This window comes from Equus asinus, chromosome 10, assembly GCF_041296235.1.
Source record: "Equus asinus isolate D_3611 breed Donkey chromosome 10, EquAss-T2T_v2, whole genome shotgun sequence".
Classification (NCBI taxonomy): Eukaryota; Metazoa; Chordata; class Mammalia; order Perissodactyla; family Equidae; genus Equus; species Equus asinus.
The window spans coordinates 78,379,390-78,394,077 of NC_091799.1; the positions used below are offsets into that span (position 1 = coordinate 78,379,390).

The 14,688-nt window shown below is 41.7% G+C and overlaps 1 protein-coding gene across 2 annotated transcripts in view; it reads right to left on the reverse strand.

Moving 5' to 3' along the window:
* EGFLAM (EGF like, fibronectin type III and laminin G domains) overlaps positions 1-14,688 on the reverse strand; it is a 172,765-nt gene that overhangs the window by 109,399 nt on the left and 48,678 nt on the right. For both annotated transcript variants that reach the window (XM_014831261.3, XM_070519746.1), the window contains exons 2-3: positions 2,586-2,695; positions 1,483-1,566 (exon numbers count right to left, since the gene is read on the reverse strand). In XM_014831261.3, coding sequence (XP_014686747.2) covers positions 1,483-1,566; positions 2,586-2,695 — 194 coding nt within the window. The remainder of the gene's footprint in view (positions 1-1,482; positions 1,567-2,585; positions 2,696-14,688) is intronic.

A 14,688-nucleotide genomic window follows, 5' to 3' on the forward strand; every position in this document is an offset into this window, starting at 1 on the left:
TAATGTCTATATGGCTTCTTTACATTTTACCAAAGGCTTTTACATACACAGTTTTATTTGTCATTCACAACAGTGTAATTATTATACCCCTGTCATGGAGAAAGGTGAGTCGTAAGTGACTGTGGCCAAAGTTACCCAACCTGCAAGAGGAGCAAGGAGGTCTGGAAGCCGAGGGTGCCTGTGTCCCTCCCAACCCTCTGCTTCACGACTGCACTGCCATTGTCTTCCCAAGGATACCAGCATCTGGCCCGGGTTCACGTGGCGGGGCAGGATCCTGAGTTCAGAGGCACTGTCCAGACTCCAAGATACCTGTCACCAGCACTTTGCCCTCTGCCCGGACTGTGCTCCAGTCAGAGCGGTGAGCCACACTCGCTGCAGGACAAGAGGCTGGGCAGCTGGGGACACTGCTAGGATGATGCTGGCCCCCCTGGTGGGGTCCAGGGGCTTGTTGAGAATTCCAGTGCTGTCAAGGGGCTGCAGAACCTCAACCAGTGGTTTCCTAGCCAGAGCACAGCTCAGAAGTCAGTCTGCCCTGGATTACAGTCAAGTCTGTTACTTGCTAATGTATGATTTGGTGAAAGCTGCTTCACCTCTCTGAGCCTCAGCATCCTTGTCAGTAAAATGAGGTTGTAGGATAGTTATGAAGATTAAACGAAAAAACAGATGTAGAGCATGAGGGAGCGTGCCTGGCAGGTAACACTCAGTAAGTGATGGCTGCTTATCACGGATGACAAATAGGTTCACATTATGTGCTGCACCCAGCAGAGACTTATTAAACAGGAGTTAGAAACATTACCACCACCACCACCATTACAGCGGTATTCTGGGCACTGGTGTTAACTCCTTGTAGAGCAATTCAAAAGGCTCTGGGCTGTAGAATGGGGAAGGAGGAGGAGAGTGAAAGAAAAGAAAACAGAACACGCCTAAGGCAGAACAATTCACCCGGAAACCTCAAGAGGAAACGGAAAAGAAATAGACGAAGAGCCAACAACTTAGTAGAAGGATAGGGTGCCCAGCTTGAGAAGAAAAATAAACAACTTGGACCGTTTGAATACACACTGCAAATTACATCATTTTCTTCTGCCTTGTGTCTTCTGGTAGTTGGGAAGATACCAATATGTCATATTTATTTACAAAACTTTACTGGGATTTCAAAAAAATCAGAACTGAATTTTACAACAACAACAAAAAAAAAGGGAGGGGGAACCCTGTGAGGTGGCTGTTTTCTCCTGTGATTAATGGGGTGGGCTGAGTCCAGGGTAGAAGAGCTTTCTTCACACGCCTGCCATTCTAGGAGACACAAATGCATGTGATGAGGTAACGTACACAAAAGACATTTATACATCCCAGAGGACTATACAAACATTAGTTATTACATATACAGTGGTGCACGCACACAGCAAATTAGAAATCCTTCTGATATTGCTGAAATGCCAAGCACCCCTGTGCTTTTGAGGGCGCTGTAGGGGTGGAGATACTCACAGTGGTCGGGGTGTCCTGGCTGAGCAGCACACTCTGCGACCGCTCCTGCAGGGACTTATCTATGCCAACCTCCGAGTAGAAGACCTGCAAAAGACGCAGACGTCCAGGGTGAGGGCAGAGTCAGTGTTTCTCTACCAGCTCAACGGACCTGCGGTTCTAAGGGCACGCACAGCCACAGTGGGTTCTGAAGTGCATTGCTTCACCTCACACATGCTTGTTCCGTGGCAACAAACATCAGAAATACCCAGCTGGGGTCTCAAACTCAGAAGCCTGCAGAGGGCAGGAGGAAGGCACATATCAATGAGGTGGGATGGAGGGGGCATGACTCTCTCAGACAATCTTTCATTTTCCCACTTTTGATACAACATGAGTCCAGATTTTCTCAGTTTTAAGAAGACAATAGGACCAGGGCCATGATAAATGGCTACTCTCCCTTGGTGAAAGGGACACAGTAGGGGTTGGTGGGTCTGGGGTGTTATGGTGGGCGGGGGGAGGGCTAAGGTCCCATGTAAAGTGAGCAGCTCAGCTCCAGCAGATTTGGTGCCCCTTAGGAAGGTGGGCCCAGCGAGGTCAGCTCTCCTGATCTTCCCAGAGGTTTCAGAACTCCAAATATTTCTCTGAAATCTCCTGACTTTGAAAATTGACACTTTTAAAAACACTGTTAAAGAAAACATTTTTGTGAACAGAAATCAGTCCAGCTCCGTCCTCCACTTTGCCTGTTCACACCTTTACTTTAATTCAGATTTTATATTTTGTACTTATTGGCACCTTTCCACGGTGACTCCCTATTCTTTCCCATTTTTCTGCTTTAGTCTCCAAATTTGACGGTGAGCAATTCGATAGCAGGAACCACGTCTCCTACTCAGTTTATGTTTTCGCATCCCTGAACAGTACAAGGACGCAGTAGATCTTAGTTGACCTTCAGGGCACTTACAACGGCCTTAAAAGAGAAATATTCCTTCTGGTTTCATTGGGGGAGAACGGGGCAGTCACTAATGTGGGAGGGCTGATAAGGAGGCCATATAGATGAGGAGCACAGATGGGAAGGGCATACAGTTACCTCAACACGCCCTCTACAGAAACCCCGGTGCTCAGGTACTCACAGTATACCCAATGATGGGGCTCCCCGGATGCCTTGGCACCTTCCACTGGATGCTGAAAGCTGTGCAGTTCAGTGCGCCCAGCACGATATCAAGAGGAGGCCCCACCTTGCCTGTTTTGTTTTTGCCAAAACAAAAGAGATTGTGTTAGAAGCTCCATGCATCTCACCCTGGGTATACTCACACAAGATATACAAGAGTGCACTTATGGGTGGAGAGCTTACTTAAAGATGCTTCTGCAGGCCAGGAATGCAGCCATCTCTCCGGTATGCCACACCTGCGTCAGCTGACTTCACCAGAACCCTGCTATCCCCTCCCAACCCGGCATTGGCAGGGACATCGGCCCAGCTGTTGCTCTCAGTCCCTTCTGTAACTTCTCATACCTCAGGAGCAGCAAAGGGAGACGCAGGCGAGCATAGATCGGACATTTCTGACTCGACTCTAGGAGCTCGGAATGTATTGAAGCACAATGATAGGATTTTTTTTTAACTCAGTAACATATGTGTGTTTTATATGTATGTTATATAGATATGTCTGTTAATATAGCTAGTGTATTCTTATTGAAGGACATTTCAAAAATATGGTTAACTGTGGGGGCTGGCCCCGTGGCTGAGTGGTTAAGTTCCCGCACTCCGCTGCAGGCGGCCCAGTATTTCGTTGGTTCGAATCCTGGGCGCGGACATGACACTGCTCATCAAACCACGCTGAGGCGGCGTCCCACGTGCCACAACTAGAAGGACCCACAACGAAGAATATACAACTATGTACCGGGGGGCTTTGGGGAGAAAAAGGAAAAAATAAAATCTTAAAAAAAAAAAAATATGGTTAACTGTAAAATGGGGTTAGGAAATTTCAAATGTTTTATTGTATCCTTCCTTAAATAATTTTGTGGTTACAAATGTTTTGTGTATAAAAATAATATATGCAAATTGCCAAAATTTAGAAAATACAAAAAATAATAACTATAACTCTACCATTCGGAAATTAGTCATGCCAATATTTTAGTACAGTAGAGCTCCTTTTAATCAATGCAATTTTTTAAAGCTATATATATATATATAAAATATATATTTAAAGATACATAAGTATATATAAAGATATAAATAAACATATATATATATATTTTTTTTTTTGAGGACAATTTCCCTGAGCTAACATCCATGCCCATCTTCCTCTACTTTATATGTGGGATGCCTGCCACAGCACGGCTTGATAAGCAGTGCATAGGTCTGCACCTGGGATCTGAACCAGCGAACCCAAGGCCGCCAAAGCGGAGTGTGTGAACTTAACTGCTGTGCCAGTGGGCCAGCTCCTAAATATATATATTTTTAAATATAAAGACATAAAAGATGCAAATTATATACTGCATATATAATTTTTATTTTTCTTTTGTGTTCATTACGTATAATATACATTCATAATTTTTAAACCAATTTTAAATTCATAATTTTAAATTAGTATGTGTAATATATATACTGATAATATAAATTTACTGATTAAAATCATTATTTTTAATGGCTGTTAGCTCTTCCATATAATGCATGTGCCATCATTTAAAGATGTCTCATTCTATTATTGTTAGACACGCAATTCATTTCCAATATTTTGCTGTTTTAAATAATGCTCCATGCAGGCAGGAGCTAGGTGTGTCCTACTCTGAGCACAGAGCCTAGTAAATGGAAATGCTCAATAAATATTCCTTAGGTGAGTGAATGCTCTGCAATTTGATTTTCTACTTGCTAATATGTCCTAAGGGTCTTTCTTTTTAAGACTGCGTATAATTCTCCAGCATAGCTATTAGGAAGCTTTGCTTGCAATTCACAGAGATCTAACATGTCTATTTATTGGACTGCTGCTGGGACCTCCCATCAGTGTTTTCAACAACAGAACCCACGCCCTTTCTGCTGGGCCAAGTAATAGAGGCTCAGTGCTGTCACTTGGCAAGAACTGTGAGGCCAGAAGTCAGCTGCCACCTGCCCCATAGACACTACCACTGCCACCACTGTCACCACTCAAGGATTTGACCCTAAACTATTCTGTGGTTCTGCCTTGGTCCAAGATTTCAAGTCTCATCTGATTGGCAAAACTTATGTCATGTCACTCTCCCTTGGCTCAACCAAGGGGTCGAAGAGGAAAGATCAATCATTTTTAGTTTCCAAACTGGGAACTAACAGGATGAAGGGAGTCCTGGGAATTGTTCTTCTATCAAGAATATTCACAGTACAGAAGTGTCCCCAAAGGAGGATAGGACCATAGGAAAGAGCAGTGGGAGCTGGGATGGCCAGATACTCTGCTACACAGAGCATGCATGCACACTAACCGTTACTCCATTGACTGACATTTAGGTTGTTTCCAAAATCTTACTGATAAAAATAATGCTGAGAAGAACATCTGTGTATATGCTTTTTTGATAGGATGGATATCTATTTAAAATCATAGGTATATGCATTTTAACTTTTAATAGCTACTCATTTATTGCTCTCCAAAAAAGGTTAAATGAATGAATCTTTAAGTACATTCAATTATTTCATTTGGGTAAACTCTTGAAGCAGAATTCCTATAGTTAAGACAGAGGTTCTCAGTCTCCACACTATTGACATTTTGAGCCGGATAACTTTTTGTGGGAGCTGTCCTGTGCCTTCCAGGATGTAGAGCAGCATCCTTGGTCTCTACCCACCAGACGCCAGTAGTACCTAGTTATGAAAACTGACAATATCTCCAGACATTGCCAAATGTCCCCTGAGGGACAAAACTGCCCCCAGTTGAAAATCATTGATGAATTAATATTTTAAAGACTGTTTATAAATATAACCAAACTTAATCTAGAAAATTAATCAATTTAGAAGCCTATGGAGAATGCCCAGCATAAATAACACATCCTCACTAGATCTGAGTATTACTTAAAAATCCTTGCTAATTTGATAAGAAAAAAATTGAGTATTTTAATATCTTTCTTGGCTATTTTTCTTCCTCTGTGTTTTGCACATTTTTCAACTGGGTTGTTAATTTTCTCATTGATTTAAAAGAACTCTTAATATATTAAAGATCCGAAGCATTAGCCTATAGTTTCTCTATGTAGTTTTAAGTTTGGGCCCGCTGTATAATTACCCGCTATTGGCCAGCTTTTTTGCTGAGTTAAGAGGTCTATGATAAAATCTCAGGAGGGTAGGGAATAGGGGGAAAGATAGTGGAAATGATTTATGAGACCCTCACAGAACCACAGAATAACCAGTAAGCACAACCTCATCGTATGTTCTAGGAATAGCACTTACTCCCTTTACTTTGGGAAAAATTACAACTGAACAAGGCAGGCTACTTGAGTCAACAATCAGAGAACTGGTCCTTGTATTCCTTGTGCATCCATCATGGTTCAGTGCAGAAAACAGAGAACACCAGGTATTTTAAGCAGAAAAGTGGTTGTAAAATCTGTAGAAAGGCCAGTGGAAAAGCATTCAGGAGTCTCCATTGGCATCTATTTTATAGATTATAAGCAGATCAATAGATTGATAGATACATAGATGATAGAGAGAGAGAGATGATAGGTGGATAGCTAGCTAGCTATAGTTGTGATTCAGACTCAGGAAGCCTCTTCCTTCACAGTTGGTCCTTCCATTACTGCTGCTATAGCTGCCTCCAGACACCCACTAAGGTAGTGATGAACCTTGGAATGATGCGTTCTCACATTTTGATGGCCTTGTTTGGTGGGAGAAACAACAGCAGGAAAGTGGCCTCCCTCTCACACCCGTCTTCCATACCTCCCAAGAGTGCATCTAATTGGTGGGACCTAATTTACATCCAGAATACTGGCTGTGAGGCAGTCTGGGAAGTGTAGTTTTTATTTTTCCAGTCTTTGCATTACAGAAATGCCACCTAGAAGGAGGGTGAAATGGATGTTGAGTAAGCCAATCTATAGTATCCATGGTATCTTGGTACCATAGAAAGCATGAATTCCAATATGCTATCCCCTTTCCTTTCATATTCTCTAGGAAAGTATTCAAATCGAGCTCTGTTGGGACATAGTTAGGTATGACTTCTATTTTATTCGCCTTAGCATTCATTCATTCAAACTTTCACACACCTAATAAATACATATTGAGCTCCTATATGTATCAGGCACTGAACTAGTTGGTGAGGGTGCATTAATGATGAAGAGATACAGGGTGCCACAAACAGTTGGCAGGACATTAAAATTGAGTGCGAGAAGAATAAAGGGAATATGGGGCACTTTGACGGCACATAGCTAGGACATACCTGGCTCCACCTGACAGACTAGTAAAAATGAGGCAAAGTGGGGGTGGGAAAAAGAGTCCCAAGCAGAGGGAGCAGCATACACTCTTCCCAAAGAGAAGAAGGAAGAACCACATGCCAGAACCACGAGGGCACCGGTTGAGTGGATGTGGGTGGTGAAGGAAAAGAAGAAGTCAAGATGGCTCCAAGGATTCTGCCTTGGGCAACACCGGGAAGGGAGTGGGCCACTCACTCATCTGGAAAGACAAAGACAGCCTTTACTGCCCATGAGTAGGTGGCGCTGTCATCTGCAGCTGGTGAGCATGAGGTAACCAGGTCAGACATCTGGGCCAAATACCAAAAATATTCCAGATGAATCAAATGGTTAAAAACAAGAAACCAAATTAAAGGAAAGAATAGAATTTTAAAATCAGATTTTTTGAGCTTTCTAAGCTTAAAAGAGGTAAAAAATAAATCAATCAAAGGAGAAGCGATGGATTCCACATCATAAAACTTTCATTATGCTCTTCAAAAATTACACAAGAAAAACTCAACACAACAGATCAAAGGGTAAATAATTACAGCAAAATGACAGGCCAAGGGATATCTTTATTATAAAACATATATGTGGATAAAAAACATATTCAGATCCTAATAAATAAAATATGAAGAGACAACTCACAAAACAGGAGGCAGAGCTGGTAAACACACATGGCGAAATATTCAAATTTCCAGTTATCAAATAAATACAACTTTTTAAAATTGAGATGTTATTTTCACCTATTAACTTAGCCAAAATGTTTAAGTGATAGTAACTAATGTTGACAAGAGTACACGAATATGCCACTCTCAAAAAATTACTTATGGCAGCATAAATGAGCACGGGCATTTTGAAAGACAATTTGGCAATGTGCACTTATATCCAGAGCCATAAATACACTCCCTTCCTTGGGCTCTCAGAAGTGTGACTACCGTCCGTTGTGAGGAAAGAATCTTAAAAGAAGAGAAGCCTGCTCACATGATGTTCTTCACAGGATCACTCATAATACCACTCAAAAAACCATAAATAATCTAAATATCCAGAAACACGGCAATATCAGGTCAACTATGGTCAAACTGAGATTTGACTAATACATCGTGATATTGTGGTATCTTGGATTGAATCTGGAACAGAAAAAGGACATTAGTTGGAAAACCAGTGAAATCCAAATAGTCTAGTTTAGTTGACAATATCATACTATTACTAGTTAGTACCATCAAGTAGTCAATTTTTCAGATTTGACAAATATACCATGGTTATGTGAGACTCTAACATGAGGAAAAACTGGGCGAAGGGCAGACAGGAATTCTCTCTGTCATCTTCGCAACTTTCTATAAATTGAAATTCATTTCAAAATTTAAAGTTTATTTAAAAAATGAGACGTACTACTCTGTAGCAACAATTATGATGTAGTGTTAAATAAAAAGTATACCCAACTGCCATCAATACTATTATTACAGTTATATGAAATACTCATTTGAAAAAGAACTTGAAGGCAAGAGAAAAAGGCTAATTCTTACATTAGGGTGGCTGAGATTAGGAATGATTTTTTCCTGTTTTCTTCCACTTGGTAAGCTTTACAGAATGTTGTATATTGTTTTTCATAATTTTCACTTCATGAAATTTGTACCAGTGAGGTAAGCGCAGGCTGTCTTGTCTAATGTTTGCGGTCTACCTCTCTCTATTTAATGGTAAGGCTAAAAATAGTTGGCAATTAATGAAGCAGATCTAATAGCTCTCAACAACCAAAGGTAATATACCTGCATAAAATATATGCCCGCATCACAAGTCCACCAACACCGTAAAATGAAGGCACCCTCCGAGGAGGCCATTCCTGCCATAAACAGTGCCACTCGGAACAGTCAACTGACAGTGACTGAAGCGCTATCAGGAGGGACCTGGTACTACAAAGGACACTGAACAAGGCACTCCTGTGCTCCTCTCCCTATTTTGCTGGCTGGCTATAATCTAGAACAGAATTTTGCAAAACTTTTTGCTCTCTGTGCCCTGGATTCTCTAAGACAGTTCTGATTCTAACTTATGTCTCCCTCGATTCCTCATTATGGCAGTGGAAGCTGGAGGGGCATCACCATGGGACCTCACAGGATCTGAAGACCTAGAGGACGGTCCAGGCCAGGTCTCACAAGGTCTCAGGGAGGAGAGAAGGGCTCACGATCAGAATCCTGGCTTCACATCTTCATGGAGAGTCTCAACTAAAGCTGGTGGCGAAGCTCAGTGCTCCAAGCGTGCTGCCTTCACACACACTTACTCCTGTGTCCCCCATATGGATCGGAAGAGTTTCTCTGTCTTTCCAAAATAACTAACATTTATATAATGCTGCAATAATTACTGTTATTTTAATTTTCACATCATTTAAAAAAAAGAAATAGGGGCTGGTCTGGTGGCGCAGCAGTTAAGTGCACACGTTCCGCTACGGCGGCCCGGGGTTCGCCAGTTTGGATCCCGGGTGCAGATATGGCACTGCATGGCAAGCCATGCTGTGGTAGGCGTCCCACATATGAAGTAGAGAAAGATGGGCATGGATGTTAGCTCAGGGCCAGTCTTCCTCAGAAAAAAGAGGAAGATTGGCAGACGTTAGCTCAGGGCTAATCTTCCTCGGGAAAAAAAAAAAGAAATAAAATAGGAGAAAATATGTGCAAACCATCTATCTGATAATGGATTAATATCCAAAATGTATAAAGAACTCATACAACTCAATTGAAAAAAAAAACAAACAAATAATCTGATTTAAAAATGGGCAAAGGATCTGAATAAACATTTTTCCTAAGAAGACATACAAATGGCCAACAGGTACACGAAAAGGTGCTCAACATCGCTAATCCTCAGGGAAATGCAAATCAAACCCCCAATGAAATATCACTTCACACCTGCCAGAATGGCTATTACCAAAAAGACAAGAAATGACAAGTGTTGGCAAGGATGTGGAGAAAAGGGAACTCTCATGCTCTGTTGGTGGGAATTTAAATTGGTGCAGCCACTATGGAAAACAGTATGAAAGTTCCTCAAAAAATTAAAAATGGAACTACCAAATGATCCAGCAACTCCTCTTCTCGGTATCTATCGAAAGGAAATGATAACAGGATCTCAAAGAGCTATATGCAAAGAGCTATCCATGTTCATTGCAACATTATTCACAATAGCCGAGAGATGGAAACAACCTAAGTGTCTGTCAATGGATGACTGGATAAAGAAGATGTGGTGTTTATACAACAAGTATTATTCAGCCATAAAAAAGAAGGAAATTCTGCCATTTGCGATAACATGGATGAAACTTGAGGGCATTAGGCTAAATCAAATAAGTCTGTTAGAAAAAAACAAATACTGTATTACCTCACTTATATGTGGAATCTGAAAAAAGTCAATCTCATAGAAACAGAGAGTAGATTGGTGGTCTCCAGGAGTAGGTGTCAGAAGGGGGAGTGTGAATGGGAGGTGGTCCAGGGTACAAACTTCTGGTTATAAGACAAATAAGTTCTGGGGATCTAACGTACAGCATGGTGACTATAGTTGACAGTACTGTATCGTATACTTGAAAGTTAAGAGAGTGGATCTTAGAAGTTCTCAGCACACACACATACAAATGGTAACTTCGTGAGGTGATGGATGTGTTAACTAACATTGTGGTAATCATCTTGCAATATATACAACCACCAAATCATCATGTTGTACACTTTAAATTTACACAATGTTCTATGTCAATTATATCTCAATAAAGCTGTAAATGAATGAATGAATGAATCAATCAATCAGTAAATAAATGTGAGGAGGGGGAAAAATAAAATACAGCTAAAACTCCATATTCCATTCCTTTCCCCTTCCTTCCACTCTTCCAGAGGTGACAGACATCTGATCTTACTGTGTCCCATCCCCATGTAAGTTTGTATGTTTTAATTTTATCTGCACATTTCTTTAAGTTGTTTTTCCTGGGAACAACCTAATTGTCCATCAGTAAAAGAATGGATAAACCGTGGTTTATCCATACAATGTGCCAGTTTCTTTCCCACTTGAACATTTATTTCTTTAAAAAGAAAAAGAGATCTATCTGAGGTAAGAGAGAGAGAGCTACAGGAGAAAACCTTTGCAAATTTTAAAGCACTACTCAAATATTAGCCAGCTTCTGATCTTCCTCTCAGTGCTGGCCTGGCAATCATCTTCCTTTGATTTCTAAATCTATTGCTGCTTGGCCGTGTGCATTTCAGTTTCCAAAATTTCACTGCTGCCATCTTATTTCCATTCCTTTTGTCCTGCTCTTTAATGCTCTTTGCCCCAATTTCCAAGCATTTTAGTGGGTTTTGGAGGTACCAAGTACAGTACAACTGTAGTAAGTAAGTACAACTTACTAGTAGTACAACTGTTACTAGTAAGTAACAGTTACTTACTTAGTAAGTACAACTGTTCAATCTACCATGTTTCACCAGAAGTCAGTTGACCCTCATAAGAATATGGGATAGAGGAGGAAGACATTCTTCTCAGATTAAGATAATGAAGTGTAGGGTCTGTTGATGTAAGATCCTATCAATGTGACAGAAAAGGCAGAGACAGTGAGTAACCAGGTAGAGATGTTCTTGTTTCCTCGCCCCTTAAAATTAGTATTCTTGTTGATTCTTCCCAACCTTCTCTTCTCAGCTCCCATTACACCGTCTTCCTGGGCGCTCTCATCCTTGCCAGTCCCTACCACATATATGCTGATGGCTCCCCAATCTATTTCTCCAGCCTAGCCCTCTCTTTCAAAGGGTCATGGCTGTGTACCCAACTGTCAAGAGGATCCAGATGTCACGCAGGCCTCTCAAATTCAACATGTCAAAATTGAATTCATCATCTTTCTCTCTAACCTGAGCCCCTCCAGTAATCCCTGTCCTGGTAAATGGCATCACCATCCACCATGACTTCCAGAAGCTTGGACGTCACCCACAGCATCAAATTGGTCACACAGTATCCAGTCTCCCCTATTCATGGAGGCCTCAGAATCCCCTCCAATCCAGTGCCTGGAGCAGCACTACCAATTGTTCAGAGGTGTGCATGCAATGGAAACTACTTGCCATTTGTCAAGATATCCCGAATGGTTTCTCTGGCCTTTCCAGATCCTAAGGGATACAGTTTCCTTTCCACAGCTTCCATAGCCTGTACTCTCCTCTGAAGAATGTATGTTAGTAAACTAAACTTTTTTCCTGCAAAGCAGTTGAACGCAACATAAAAGTTGTGGGAGCCATAGGATTGGTGGCTCTAAAGCTTGAGTGTAGGAGGGTGTGTGAATGGCCATCTGGTTGGAAGGAAGCACCAGAGGCCTTGTCTTAAGGCACATTTGCATTGCAAGCACAGCATTTTTCTCCTTGTGTGTTTGCTTAAAATGTCCTTGAGGGTAGGGCAGGTCTCCAGGCCATCTGAAGCTGTATTTGCAGAGAAAGCACATTGTTTATATAGAGATTGTATGATTATAGGGGTATCTATGGAGGGGGGCAGGCTAAAGGCAGGAGTAAACCCTCCAGTAGCACCATCCCTGGACTGGAGATAGATTCCAGGCAGGGAAGGGTGTTGTCCAAGGAAAGGCCAGAGAAAGCAGCAGGGAAGTCTTGACACATGGCCTGGTCTCAGCTTACACTGTAGTGTGGTCCTAACTGGAGGGAGCCAAGGAAAGCATTTCCCTAAATCTCTTCCAGCCACTAGAGTGTGGGTAGGAATGAAACTAATACTCGGGAGACTTTCCTCACATCTCTACAATCTCTGAGTCATCAGGAGAAAGTCCAGTCTTTGGACAGGGCAAGTCAAGCCCAAGCTGCACTGTCCAAAAACTCTTAATGAGGCAAAAAAGATTTGATAATGGTTATGACACTGAGATCTTCCGGGATTTTATTTAACAAGGTGGAAACACACTAGTGCTTCTTGAGTATTAAAAAAAAAATCAAAGTAGTAGGTCACTTACATGTGGACTAAAGATTTAAGCAGATGAACACTAAACTAACATTCATATTTAACCATAATGGATTTACAATGATGGGGAAATATGTTACACAATAGAAAACTAGTTCTGAAGAGCTGTAGCCTTTAAAACTAGTGTAACACATTTATTCACTGTATCTTGAAGCTGTATTCTTACAAGCTAAAAGCTATACTTCTTAAGATAAATGAATAAAAGATGTGTTTCTTTGCCATGAGGGACCTATATTCTTGGGCTTTCTTCCTTGGAGGACTTTCAAAACTGTATTGAGTTTTTGCATTAGAAACTTCTGAATAATTAGGTCAATTTCTTGTGGTAATTTTATTTCATAAAATACTTCAACTTCCTGAGCAAAATTCATCTCTGATTCCATTAGTTTTGCAATCCAATTCATAAAAACACTTCAAAATGCAAACAAAAATATCATCTGTGACAGAAATACATTGCTAGCTTTTTAGTTATTTGATTTTCACAGAATGAACCAAGTTACATTCACTGATGCAGTGGAAAGTGCCCAGACTAACCAAAAATAATCAGGAAATTCTGAATAGGAAAAAAAGCCTATTTCCATCTTTTTGAAGCTCGCTCCAACTATTATTACTAGAGCAGCATGATGAATATGTAACCAAAGTCTGCCACTAGAGCCACTCCTAAGGTGCTGCCTTCAAGGCAGCAGTAAAAGTGTGGGTTTAAGACACAGACCAATGTTGATTCTACTTACTCGGGGATTCAAGAAGTTCTCAGACACTGAGGAGCAGCATGAGGTGTTTTCCAGAGCCCTGCTGGCTTCTCTTTGCGGGGACAGTTACTATTCACATCACAATTGTGCTTCCTTTTGAAATCCATCATTCCAGAGTGTAATTCCGGAATGTAACCCCCCATTTCAGAGTGTAATTACGGAATGTAAGCCACCATTCCAGAGTGTAATTCCGGAATCCAATTCACCATGCCATTGTGTTATTCCAGAATATAATCCATTATTCCAGAGTGTAATTCCAGAATACAATCCACCATTCCCGAGTGTAATCCACCATTCCAGAGCACCTCTGTTTCGTCATTTGCTAACCAATGGGCTGGATTAGATGATTTCTAAATGCCCCTCCTACCCTGACATTCTGTGATACTCTCCCTAAACACCAAATGTGGGAGTATCATTGGAATACTAAAGGGGAGAGGGCAGAGTCACTGGGAGCAGCTCCTGGCACAGTACTCCCCTAGACCCAGAAAAAGGTGGGCCCTGTTTTAGAAGGCCCAGTTTGGATCCCCCTCTGGCCACACCATGCCTCTTGGCTGGAGTGTGGCATCCAAGGCCAAGAGGACATGCCTACGAGAGCCTGAGACCCTTCCATTTATGGACTACTCCCTGAGTACCCAAGACCCCAGATTCCCTGACCAGATAGCCCTGAGCCTGTTTCCTGCTCCTTGGCAGCCTCTTCCCTGGGTCTGTCATTCTCAGAGTGGACCCTGCTGCTGGTGTATGCACACTCAGGTGGGAGGGGCAGCCAATGGATGGCCTTTTGCCAGGACAGGCAGTTGACAAAGCTAGGGTTGTGGGCTGAGGGGTCCACGTTTGTGCACAGGAGCACCTTCAGTGAGGGACAAAGTGAGGGGTGTACCCTACCAGGGCTCAGGGGCCAGTTCTCTCCTCTTTTCAAAGTGGAAATTCAAGGACTCTGAGAAATCTAAATTGGAATCTAGTCTTCCAGGACATTATGAAAGTGTATTTGTCAGGGGAGACAGAGAGAAGATATTACATCTAACGGTTGATTAGCTTATGGAATGAACTGTAAATTTTTTAACACAAAGGTGTGTGGAGTCCATTTGAACTCTTATTCTAGATGCACCAGTGTTAGGGACTGGCCTGCCTCTGAGTATCACGCTGC